Source organism: Caretta caretta, chromosome 27 (genome assembly GCF_965140235.1).
Source record: "Caretta caretta isolate rCarCar2 chromosome 27, rCarCar1.hap1, whole genome shotgun sequence".
NCBI lineage: Eukaryota > Metazoa > Chordata > Testudines > Cheloniidae > Caretta > Caretta caretta.
The window spans coordinates 2,002,443-2,015,392 of NC_134232.1; the positions used below are offsets into that span (position 1 = coordinate 2,002,443).

Sequence of the window (12,950 nt, forward strand, 5' to 3'; positions counted from 1 at the left end):
CCCAGTGTCCTGGGAACTGTCTGCGTCCGGCACCGTTCCAGTGAGCAGAGAGCTGCAAGGTCCATGCAGCTGCATTTGTCTTGACTCAGCCATTTCAAAGCCTTGGGATGTGGTGGGATCGCAGCCACTTGCCGTCAAGACGGGGCGTCTCTTTCTAACCGATGTGCGTTCACTCCGCAGAAGTTCTGGGCGGGGTGCAGGAATGCCTGGGGCAGGCAGGAGCGCAGACCGGGAGATTGTAATGCTCCCTTGGGGCCTGACCGTCTAGGAATCCCTGAACAGTCTGGGCCCAGGGGTTCCGTTCACAGCTCCCGCTCTGCACAGGTGCATTTGAATCCGGGAGAATCTGGGCTGCTGGTGCTGAAGACAGAGGAGTCTGGGTGGCTTTCCTCATGCGGTGCAATGCACACTGGGATCTTCCCCCCAGAGACCTGGGAAGATCCGGGGGAGGGGGGGGGGGGGGGCTTGTACGCTCTGCGGGAGACGAACTCTCTCAGGATGTGGCTATGGCCTGACATCTGCCCACACACAGGGCCAAAACAAACGCACAGCGTGCCCCTTCACCTCCCAAGCTCTTCCCTCGAGCGCCCGCACAGAGGGGAATGCTGAGCCAAGGGCGCCCTCAGCATTGTTACAATGGCCTCTCAGGCTGCACTTGGCATGCCACGATCTCAGAGCACCTCTGCTCGGATAATCTCCCAGGCAATGCAGCGCGGCCTGCTCCATGCTGATCGTCAGCTGGGGTCCGAAATCAATCTACCCTCCTCCCATTGGATATTTGTTTGGATTAGTTGAGTTGGCCCCTTTGGTCATTCTTCAGATGCCTTTACATAACGTCACAACACAGAGCATCCTGGCCAATGCCCGTGCTTGGCTTAACCACAACCCCCCTGCAGCTCTGAGAGGAGACGCGCTCCTGGGCTGGCGGGCAAGGCACAAAGCTCTGTCGGAAACAGATTCGGACACTATTCTTAACACTGACCGAGGGAAACGCTTTTCCACACAACAGTTATTTAGCCTGTGGAACTCACTGCCACAGAAACCCCTGATGCCAGGAACGTCGCAAGATTCAAAAGAGGCTTGGATATTTCCATGGATACCAGAAAATCATGAGTTATCCTAATTATTGCTAGCAAAAATTCTGGCAGGGATATTAACCCTCCTGCTTCAGAGCTTGAGCCAGTCTCTCTTAGAATCCCAAGGGCTTCATCCCCAGGGCCGAAGCCTGAGCCCCACTACCCGGGGCCAAAGCCCAAGGGCTTCAGCCCTGAGTGAGGGGATGGGACTCAGGTTACAGGCCTGGGGAAGAAGCCCTTGGGATTCGGCTTTGCCGCCCTTCCACCCCGCCAAGAGCAGTGGGGCTCTGGCTTTGGCTCTGGCCCCCCTGCCTGCAGTGGCAGGGCTCAGGCTTTGTTCCCCCGTCCTGGGGTCGTGTAGCAATTTTTGTTGTCAGAAGGGGGTCATGGTGCAAGGAAGTTTGAGACCCCTGTTGTAGAGAAAGGGACTGGACCTGGCCACAGGTGTAAGAGGTGAAATTCCATTGATTTCAGTTGAGATGCAGCCCCTTCGGCATTGGCTGCATGGGAAAGTTGCAGCTGCTTCGCTTCAAGTGGTTTCCAAACCAATGTAGGTGAGAGGAAGAATGGCCCCGTGGCTAGGCCATGAGCCTGGGGCACAATTCCCAGCTCTGCCACAGACTGCCTGCGTAACCATGGGCAAGTTCCTTAACTTCTCTGTGTCTCCCTTCCCCATCTGTACAATGGGGGTCATAGCACTGCCTGACCTCACTGGGGTGTGTGAGGATAAATACCTTAAAGCTTTGAGGGGCTCAGACCCTGTGGTGATGGGGGCCAGGCAAGTCCCTCAGACTAGCAGGTAGCTCCTGGGCAGCTCACCTGTGTGCGCTTATTTCAGTTTAAGAGAAGCTTGTGTCGGTTTCACTTAAACCTCTTCCCAGCGGATGCACACTGCACTGGAAGAGGCTTTTTCCTGCTGAAGCGAGTGTGCGCCCCGAGCTCTGCACTGGTTCCAGTTCACCCTGCTGCTCCTGCAACATGCTCATGTTCACAAGGCCTCAGGCGTCAGTGAATTTGGCTCAAGGTATTTAAGGGAGGGAGTGGGGTCTAAGGTGAGAGCAGGGGTCCTAGGAATCAGGACACCTGGGTTCCACTTCCAGTTCTGGGAGGGGAGTGAGGGTTCGAGCCGAAGGACTGGGGATCTGGCTCCATTCTTGGTTCTGGGAGGGGAGTGAGGGTTCGAGCCGAAGGACTGGGGATCTGGCTCCATTCTTGGTTCTGGGAGGGGAGTGAGGGTTCGAGCCGAAGGACTGGGGATCTGGCTCCATTCTTGGTTCTGGGAGGGGAGTGAGGGTTCGAGCCGAAGGACTGGGGATCTGGCTCCATTCTTGGTTCTGGGAGGGGAGTGAGGGTTCGAGCCGAAGGACTGGGGATCTGGCTCCATTCTTGGTTCTGGGAGGGGAGTGAGGGTTCGAGCCGAAGGACTGGGGATCTGGCTCCATTCTTGGTTCTGGGAGGGGAGTGAGGGTTCGAGCCGAAGGACTGGGGATCTGGCTCCATTCTTGGTTCTGGGAGGGGAGCAGTGTCTAGTAGTTGTAGTAATGGGGGCTGGAAGTTGTTAAAGGAAAAGTTAGCACGTGTGACTCCATTTTGGTTTGGGGCCCACCATTGTCTAAAAGCAAACACATCGTACACCAGGAGGAGTGCTCCTTAGATACTGCATTCCTGTGAGAAACCCCCCCTTGTTTCCAGCCTGTCTCGACTCCCGGTTTCTGTTCTTCGTCTGTTCCTAACTCCCTGCCTCCTGGCCTTGATGTGGGCCTCCCATCCTGATAAGAAAAGTTACAGATGCATGGCTTTAGGACCAGCTAATGTAGTTAAAGTCATGGTTTAGCACGGGGAATGTACCTAGCCGGGATAGGTGGTAGATAAGGGAAGGGTTTGTCTATTGGCTAAGGTTTCTGATGCACGAGGGCAACATGCTTTGCTAAAAGGTATATAATCTTTGTATAACCTGCATGCGGGGTCCCCTCCTGATTAGGAGGGAGGCACCACACTCGAGCGTAATAAACTTAGTATCTTTGGGAACTCCGCAGTTGTGGACTTTGTTCGTGTGCCTCAGCCTAGACTCGAACTGTGTGTGACCTGTCAGGTATAATTCGTAACAAAGTCAGGATGCCTGGGTTCTATTTCTGGCTCTGCCATTTACCTGCTGGTTGCCTTGGGTAAGTCACTGCCCCTCTGGGCCTCAGTTTCCACATGGATAACATGGGGAGCTACCTCACAGGGGTGGTGTGAGACTAAAATCCGTACTGTTTATGAAGTGCAGCGAGGTTCTGCTCTGCAAGGTGCTATCGAAGAGCAAAGAGCTGTTAACGCCGTTTCTCCTTGACTTGCCTGCCATGGCCCAGCTTCCGATTCACGTTTCTCCTGCAGGAACGTTACCTGGACCCGTCCACTGATTAACACATGGAGCTTTCTGGGCTGATGCCCACACGATCAGCGAGCCAGGGAGACACACCAAGGGTTGCCATCTCAGTAGCAAACCCTGGCAACGTTCCAGTTGTGTGATGCTCGAGACCATTGTGAGGCCATGTGTGTGAGAGATCAGCTGTGGACAACGCGCGTGTGTGTGAGAGAGAGAGCACGAGCGAGTGCAGCTGAGGACAGTGTGGGTGTACGACCTCTACTGTCGTTAGACGAGAATTTGCGTGAGCGCAGGCTGTAGGCACCTGGGTTGGATGGAACGGGAGGCCCCCCGCATCTAGAGTGGATGCTGCCCATGCCTTTGAGCTGGTGTTTGTGTGTTCGTTGGTTAGGGACATTGGTTCCCTGCAAGGCAGGACAGAACGCTGACTGCAGTGGACAGATGCCCCTCACGCTCCTTTCTCACAGGGCCCGGGTCAGCTGGCAAACCTCAGGCACCGGGCGGGCGGGCCAGCTGGCTACTTGCAGAGTGACACTGCACTGGCAGCCGCGTTACTAGCCTTGCCGCAGAAGTGGTGGCCTTGCGGGACTTGATGGGTTCTTTCCCTTTGCTCCCTGCAGGCCTGACAGATGATGAAGACATCAAGGTGATGCTGAAGGGCTCCTTTCTCTGGAAGATCAAGTCACGCAGACGGAAGACGGAGCGGTTCTACCGCTTGCAGGAGGACGGCTTGACCATCTTGTCTGAGAGCTGCTTTAAACGGGCTCGCTCCAAGCAGATCTGTAAGTCCCAGTGGCTGAGGCTCAGGGGCACAAATACTCCTGGAAACAAGAAATCCAGATCCCAGTTCAGAACCTAGAACCCAACCCACCTCCAACACAGAACCGAGAACCCCTCCCACCCACCGACCTAGAACCTAACCCCCAACCAATGCAAATTTTACAACCCAATGCTCCGCCCAATGCATAATGTAGAGCACATAACCTAGAACCTGAGGCCAGAAACTAGAACATAAAACCCCACCCAGCACAGAACCTAGAACCCCCAGCATAGAACCTGGAATCCAGATTCACCCACCCAAGCACAGAACTTAACTGGCTCAAGTCTGGAGCCCTGTAAAATCCAGCTGCATGCCTTCCAGTGTGATGAGCCGAGCAGGTTCTCAGCTCCAGGCTCCTGTTTCTGTTCCTGGCAGGACAGCAGACACGGGTAACAGGTTTAAGGTGCATTTTCATCCTTTACCTCCCAGTCATGAAGGTCCCTCACTCTGCTCAGAAACCCCTCCCTCTCCCCCATCAAAAGCATTGGGTTTGATTTCTGGGTGAACAGAGATATCTCCTCCTCGATCCTGGACATGGCGACCCTAGACACTGCTCTGATGCTTCACAACAGCAACTGCTGTCAGTGTCTCTGTTGGAGACAGCAAATCCTACGCTTACATGGGCTCTGTCTGGCCTGGGATTAGAACGACAGAAATTAGAGATTAAATCATACCCATTATGTCATAGACCCATTATGTCATAGAATCATAGAAGATCAGGGTTAGAAGAGACCTCAGGAGGTCATCTAGTCCAACCCCCTGCTCAAAGCAGGACCAACCCCAACTAAATAATCCCAGCCAGGGCTTTGTCAAGCCGGCCCTTAAAAACCTCTAAGGAAGGAGATTCTACCACCTCCCTAGGGAACCGACTCCAGTGTGTCACCACCCTCCTAGTGAAATAGTGTTTCCTAATATCCAACCTAAACCTCCCCCACTGCAACTTGAGACCATTACTCCTTGTCCTGTCATCTGCTACCACTGAGAAGAGCCGAGCTCCATCCCCTTTGGAACCCCCCCTTCAGGTAGTTGGAGGCTGCTATCAAATCCCCCCTCACTCTTCTCTTCTGCAGACTAAATAAGCCCAGTTCCCTCTGTTTCTCCTCATAAGTCATGTGCCCCAGCCCCCTGATCATTTTCGTTGCCCTCCGCTGGACTTTCCAGTTTGTCCACATCCTTTCTGTAGTGTGGGGCCCAAAACTGGACACAGTACTCCAGATGAGGCCTCACCAATGTCGAATAGAGGGGAACGATCACGTCCCTCGATCTGCTCGCTATGCCCCTACTTATACATCCCAAAATGCCATTGGCCTTCTTGGCAACAAGGGCACACTGCTGACTCATATCCAGCTTCTCGTCCAGTGTAATCCCCAGCTCCTTTTCTGCAGAACTGCTGCTCACCCAGTTCCCTGCTCCCAGGGCCAGGGCCTTCCCTGCAGAAGTTCCCACACTGCTTTGTTCATCCAGGGCTCCATCTTCCATGTGTCCCCACGGGCCTGTCCCGCATGCACAAAGTGAAACAGCCAGAGACGCATTTGCAGGCTGACTTGGGTCTGTTAAATGTCTCTCTAGCTCCTCAGATCTTTGTTTTGCTGAATTCCCCCTATGTTACCTGTGCCCTTCTGGTATTAAGACACCCAGAAGAAACACAGCCAATAGGCTAGATCCACTGCTGATTAAATAAAATGCTAACGAGAGCCAGGAATAGGATACAGACCCTGGCTCAGCTGCCCGTCACACTCAGCCCGCGGCTGCTCCTCCTGCCTCTGCACATGAGCACTGGGTGTAGTCGGACGCTGCTGACCAGCATCCACCTGCTGACTAAGCTCCTGGGGGTCAGATTGTCGTGTGTCAGCACCCACTAGCTGGGCCAACATTTCACAAGAGCTCAGCACCCAGCGGGCCGAGTTCTTGTCAAATCTGGCCGCCTGATGCTGCGAAGTCCTGGGGAGCGGAGGGCGCTCAGCACCTCACAGCATCGTCTTGAGAGAGTCCGCAGAGAGCAGGTGGGAGGAGGACAGTTTGCAAGAGCCCCATAAGATGGCACCCCAGCAGATAGGGTTACGGCCTTCATCTCAGCTGTCTCTGGAGAAGGGCAGCTTGGTGGGTGGGTCTTAAGGCCCCTGCTCCTGGAATGTACCAAGCACGGGCCCTGGCAGGTCCTTACTGAACAGAGCAACGAGGGCTGGGGCCATTCACTCCAAAGAGCTCAGCTCCCAGCGTGTGCCCAGCTCTCCTGAGAGCCCTGGCCACGGCACCGAGCCCTTGGGAACATGCTGCCCGTGGCGCTGCCGTTTGCTGCGCAGGTAAAGGCGTGTCTGCCCTGGATCTGGGGGGAGTCCGCACGCCAGGAGACAGCGGAGCGAGCCAGCACGCTGACCACGGCTGTGCAGCTGTGGTGAGGTGAGCGGCAGGAGGGGCCAGTGCCTGGTCCGATCCTGTACAAGGCCCTAGGCAGATACTCGGGGTGGCTAACCCCTCCTGCCGCTCGCGCCACCTCAGCTCCACTGCTCTGTGCCCGCTAGCAGGGCTCCCTCCCAGCTCGCTCCCACGCGCCCCGAGAGGGCAGGGACATGCCACTGACAGCCGGCGCTGCAGAGCGGGGCTAGACAGGCCAAGCTCGCTGCTGCTGCTGCGGGTGAGTCTCCCCAGACCTCGGAGCTGAGCTGCCGGGTTCGGGCTCCAAACAACGTGGAACCAGCGTGTGCTGTGGAAGGCACACGTTGGCCCGGGGTTGCCCTTTCCAAGGGCTCGGCACGTTGGGAGCCTTGCTGCTTTGACCGTCTGCCCCCGGGATGGGGGCTGGACCCTTGGAAACCTGAGCTCTGCTGCAATCCTGGCTCTGATTTTACCAGCCTTCATGGCCCCATTTGGGCATGTTCAGATTTCCCTGGCCCTAGAGGCAGGCACCTGTGCAGAGCTGCCCTGAAGGACGAGCTGGAGACACACCAGATCAGGGCTCTCTGAACTCTCCCCGCTTGGTGCTGGCAGCCCTACAGGAACAAGTCCCCCAGGCCCGGTGGGACCCCAGTGGCCAGGCCCAGCTGGGGGTTGGGGATTTGCCTGTAATAAAAATGGGCCAGCAGCGAAGGTGGAGCCAAGCTTTCCCCAGGGGTTGCAGGGCTGGATTGGGGTTGTTGGTTTGGGCCCAGGAGCCCTCAGCTGGCAATGAGATGGAAAATCTCCATCAACTTAGCTGAGCATTTCAGACCCTCAAGCAAGAATTGGCTTGAGTTCCCTGCTAGGGACGGGGAACGGGGCAGAGTTCCTGGGGAGGAGAGGAATGGGGGAAGGGAGACATTCTTGGCTGTGGTTTAGGGAGGGAACAGAACATATGGGACAAGGCCAAGATAATGGGGCGAGGGATGCCAGGGCAGGCTAGTCATTGGTGCATATGTTGGGGGACCCCTTCCCCTCCCTTTCAGCCCCCCGAGCACAGCCATGGAGTGGGGGCTGGAGGGTTTCACTGATCACCTGAAACGTGCCGCTCTGTGATACTCTCTTGGGCCCCGTTGGTGGCTGGGCCCCACTGGCCGGTAGGCCGGCTCTCAAGGCCTCTCAGCCGGCTAGAGGGAGGCAGGGAAGAGAGGCCAAAGCCCAGAAGCGAGTGGGCCAGGCACAGCACAGGACTCTGACCGCATCCCCGTTGCTGGGCCTTGTCTCGTGCAGTCCCCATCATGCAGGTGGACGGCGTGCGGGAGGGCTACCAGTCCGAGGGGCTCCGCAAGCACGGCAGTTTCTTCCCGGAGACCCAGTGCCTCACCATCGTCTTCAAGGGCCGGCGGAAGAACCTGGATCTGGCTGCCCAGAGTGAGGAGGAGGCGAAGAGGTGGGCCCAGGGGCTGAAGAAGCTGATGGCCAAGGTGGAAGCCATGAGCCAGCAAGAGAAGCTTGATCAATATCCTTTCCATTGACCGGCAGGGCTCGGCTCCCCTGTTCCTGGGGTCCGTCGCCGCGCATGGGGCTGGGCAGAGCCGCGATGGAGGATGGGCGGGGTGGCTCAGGTCTGGGGTTCCAGCCTGCTGTTAGGTGACATGGGGCCGCTGCCCAGGGTCTGTCTCTTTGCACGTAGCCCAAGCAAGCCAGGCCCGACCCCGGCCAGCAGGGTCAATGGCCCTGAGCGCCTGGCCAGAAATGCCCCGTCCTGCACTACTAGGGCTCCCAGACAGTAACTGACCCTACAAACGGGCCCAGCCCTGGCCACAGCTCCTGGAGTGGAAACATGTCTGGGCTAAGCGCACAGGGCAGGCTGCACGATGACCCTCCAGCCCTGCCCCACACAACTTGCTGGTCCAAGCACGCAGCGTGACTGTCTCATTCGTCTGCCAGGTGGGCTGGAGGGGCGGCATGGCAGAGCTGTCCCCCAGCCCTGTGCCTGGCTACAGGCTGATGCTTTCTCCCCACATAGCGCTGCCCACCTGTGGCTCGCAAAGCCCTAGTGATGTACCAGGAGGAAGCCGGGTGAGGCAGATCAGCCGCGAGGCTAGGAGGCAGGGGCAGGAATCTGTTCCTGGCTGTGTCATGTCCTGGTGTAGGGCACATCCCCTCTCTGCCCCTCATGCCCCCAGCATAAAGGGAGTGAGGATAGGGCCCCTTGTGCAAACACTGAGCCCTGGCATGGAGGGCTCATGCATATAGCACAGGAAAACCCTCCACCGCCTAGCAGCTGTAGGTTTTGTTGTACGAGCTACCCTGGGGCACTAGCTGTGTGTGAAATGACTGGATGATATAGCACCACCATCAGGCAGCTGCGCAGGGGGCTGGGACTGCCTGGGGGCGCTGGGAGCGGGACAGCTGCTGCGGGGCACAGCAGGGAAGCCAGGTCTCCTCTGCTCAAAGCCCTTCCCATTTTCACTGGCTGCAGGGTCTTTGGGTCAGGCCTTTGGAGTCAACCTCGGCCCCATCCTGGGCAAAGACAGGAGTGAACTCATCACACCCCCCAGTTCATTACAGCCCCAGGCAGGCCTGGCCTAGAGGGGTCTTTGTGGGGAGGGGGCACCGGGAGTCTGTCACCCGCGTTCCTTCCTTACATCTCCTGCATCTGGATCCATGACATCCTGCACCGAGCCGACAAGAACAAGGACAACAAGATGACCTTCAAGGAGATCAAGGACATGCTGAAGATGATCAATATCGACATGAATGACATCTACGCCTACCAGCTCTTCCAGGTACCACCCCCCTGCTGCTGTGCCCACTACCGCGCCCCCCAGGGGAACCGTGTCTCTGGTGGGAGGGGCAAAGCCAGTCTTAGGGAAAATGGGGCCCTGGGTGAACTTTGTTATTTAGCATTCTGGCCCCCCACCCTCCCTCCATCGCCCCTGGCCCCCACTGCCTCCCCCAACTGCCACTCATCATAGATTCATAGAAGATTAGGGTTAGAAGAGACCTCAGGAGGTCATCTAGTCCAACCCCCTGCTCAAAGCAGGACCAATCCCCAACTAAATCATCCCAGCCAGGGCTTTGTCAAGCCGGGCCTTAAAAACCTCTCAGGATGGAGATTCCACCACCTCCCTAGGTAACGCATTCCAGTGCTTCACCACCCTCCTAGTGAAAAAGTGTTTCCTAATATCCAACCTAGACCTCCCCCACTGCAACTTGAGACCATTACTCCTCGTTCTGTCATCTGCTACCACTGAGAACAGTCTAGATCCATCCTCTGGAAACCCCCTTCAGGTAGTTGAAAGCAGCTATCAAATCCCCCCTCATTCTTCTCTTCTGCAGACTAAACATCCCCAGTTCCCTCAGCCTCTCCTCGTAAGTTGTGTGCCTCAGCGCCCTGACCATTTTTGTTGCCCTCCGCTGGACTCTCCAATTTGTCCACATCCTTTCTGTAGTGGGGGGTCCAAAACTGGACGCAGTACTCCAGATGTGGCCTCATCAGTGCCGAATAGAGGGGAATAATCACTTCTCTCGATCTGCTGGCAATGCCCCCACTAATGCAGCCCAATCTGCCGTTAGCCTTCTTGGCAACAAGGGCTCAGTGCTGACTCATATCCAGCTTCTCGTCCACTGTAACCCCTAGGTCCTTTTCTGCAGAACTGCTGCCGAGCCATTCGGTCCCTAGTCTGTAGCGGTGCATGGGATTCTTCTGTCCTAGGTACAGGTCTCTGCACTTGTCCTTGTTGAACCTCCTCAGATTTCTTTTGGCCCAATCCTCCAATTTGTCTAGGTCCCTCTGTATCCTATCCCTACCCTCCAGCGTATCTACCTCTCCCCCCAGTTTAGTGTCATCTGCGAACTTGCTGAGGGTGCAATCCATGCCATCATCCAGATCATTTATGAAGATATTGAACAAAACCGGCCCCAGGACTGACCCCTGGGGCACTCCACTAGATACCGGCTGCCAACTAGACATGGAGCCATTGATCACTACCCGTTGAGCCTGACAATTTAGCCAGCTTTCTATCCACCTTATAGTCCATTCATTCAATCTCTCTATCGCCCTGGCTCGCCCTGCCTCCCCGGCCCCCACCCATCCCTCCATTGCCCCGCCCCCCACCACCCATCAGTGTTCCTTCTAATTTTTGACAGGCCGTGTGTGCAAAAAATGTCTTCTGTGCAAACTGTTGTGTGCGCGATGTTTCGCCGTGTGCGTGGGGTTTAGGATCTGTGTGCACGCACACACACGCGCACGGCTTAGAGGGAACAGTGCCGCCCATCCGTCCACTGCCCCTGGTCCCGCCTGCTTCCCCCAACCCCCATCAATCTGGCCCCCACTGCCTCCCAAGCCCCCCCATCCCTCCAACGCCGCTGGGCCCCCCTGCCTCCCACGGCCCCCCCATCCCTCCATCGCCGCTGGCCCCCCCCACCTCCCAGGGCTCCGCATCCATCCTCCCTGGTCCCCACTGCCTCTCCCCCCATCACCCCTGGGTCCTGCTGCCTCCCCCGCATTGCCCTGAGCTCTCTTCCATGGCCTCACACCCCAGCCCCACCCCGCTCCTTGCCCCCCTGTAAGGTTGGCCCTGGGGAGGGCGTCACAGAGGGGATGGCACCAGCCTGTGCCTCTCACCCATAGGACCCTAGGTGGCAAGGGCTGCGTGGGCCCAGTCTGCAGAGTTCTGACCCAGGTGCGAACTTCCCCTGGCTGCAGAGGGGCTGCTGCTGATCTCGTTTCAGAGTCTGGGAGCGAGGTCTCTGGGTCCAACACGGGGACGCTTGCCCAGCACCTACAGCAAGGTCCTGAGTCCAGCCAAGCCAAGTGAGGCAGAGCCTCCGATCCCACTGTCAGAGAACTGTCAGACTCAGTGCATCTGTGAGCGCCTTTGTCATAGGCTGTAGGGCCAGGGCCAGGGCCAGGGCCAGGACCAGGATCAGGGCCCTCCTGTGCTTCCCCCCACCCCAGCCAGCCTGTGAGCCCTGCAGGCCTGATGGAGTAGAGCAGCTCGTTCCAACAGTTACATTCCCAGCCCCACCTGTTGCTGCAGCGCCAGGAACAGCTGTGTCCCATTAAGAAAAGGAGGATGCATCCGATGAAGTGAGCTGTAGCTCACAAAAGCTTATGCTCAAATAAATTAGTTAGTCTCTAAGGTGCCACAAGTCCTCCTTTTCTTTTTGCGAATACAGACTAACACGGCTGTTACTCTGAAACCTGTGTCCCATTAGGTGCTCAGGAGCAACCAGAAGTCAAGAGAGAGGGACCAGGGCGTGGGCAGGGCTGCTTCCAGGACCGGAGCCTGTTCCTTGGAATCACAAACAAAGCCAAGGAGGAGGGAGGGGCCTCAAGGCACAGACCTGCTGCCTGGGGCCACCAGCCACCCCGACATCCACTCCCGGAATTCATGCCCGAAAGCTCCAACCTGCAGCTGTGTGTGTGTGGCCAGGGCTGGGGTCTACAGTCCAGTGGGCTGTTTATTACCCCCGTTTTCCCCAGGGGAGGTGGCTTCTCCTGAGCGTCTCACATGTTAGCTAGCTTGTCTGTGTGTGTCTGGAACAGATGGGGAAACTGAGGCATGGAGGTGTGAGGTGTTATCCAAGGCCACATGCTGAGTCACTGTCAGGACTCCTGGTGCCAGTTGGATGTTGGGGCTGCGAGGCCGCACTGCCTCCCCCAGAGCAGCACAGCTGTCCTCGGGAAGCAGGTTGCTAAGATCTGAGCTGCTTTTACCCAGAACGTCCCCAGAGCCTGTCACAAGCTGCCCCTGGGCCAGGCTTGATCCTGCAATACATGTGGGAGAGAACGGAGCCCGACCACCACAGTGCACTGGTGCAGCCACCTCTGGGGTGGAACATGGCGACAGTCTATCAGCATACAACAACACGGCAGGAGTTTAGGAAGCAAGTGAAGGAGAATCCTGTCTCCAACAGAAAGCGCTGGGGGAATTTGGAATTCCCCAGTCTGGCGTCTGGCCAGGGCTTCGGAGCTGTGAGGTCAGCAGTGGTCCCAGAGCCTGGGCTCCAACCGAAGCCCAAATGTCTACACTGTAGTTAACCAGCCCCCGAGCCTGACCAGCTGTCACGGGCGAGCCGCGGTGTGTCCATGCAGTGGAGACATACCCTGAATGAGTCTTGCAGGACGAGGTCTCTGAATTCCGTGCCCTGCTGGCTGGGCGCTGGTCACGCAGCCAGCGAGATGCTGTTTGTGAAATGAATCACAGCTTGCTGTGCGGAGTTGGTCTTGGGAGCAAAACTTCAGCTGGTAGGAGCTCAGGAGAAGGTGGGGGTCTGAATCCAGAGTCACTCCCAGCAG

The 12,950-nt window shown here is 57.1% G+C and overlaps 1 protein-coding gene across 5 annotated transcripts in view; it reads left to right on the forward strand.

The window, feature by feature from the left end:
- Window positions 1–12,950, forward strand: part of PLCD3 (phospholipase C delta 3) — a 55,198-nt gene that overhangs the window by 23,029 nt on the left and 19,219 nt on the right. For all 5 annotated transcript variants that reach the window (XM_075123648.1, XM_048829781.2, XM_075123651.1 and 2 more), the window contains 3 exons: window positions 4,065–4,226; window positions 7,931–8,159; window positions 9,303–9,432. In XM_075123648.1, coding sequence (XP_074979749.1) covers window positions 4,065–4,226; window positions 7,931–8,159; window positions 9,303–9,432 — 521 coding nt within the window. The remainder of the gene's footprint in view (window positions 1–4,064; window positions 4,227–7,930; window positions 8,160–9,302; window positions 9,433–12,950) is intronic.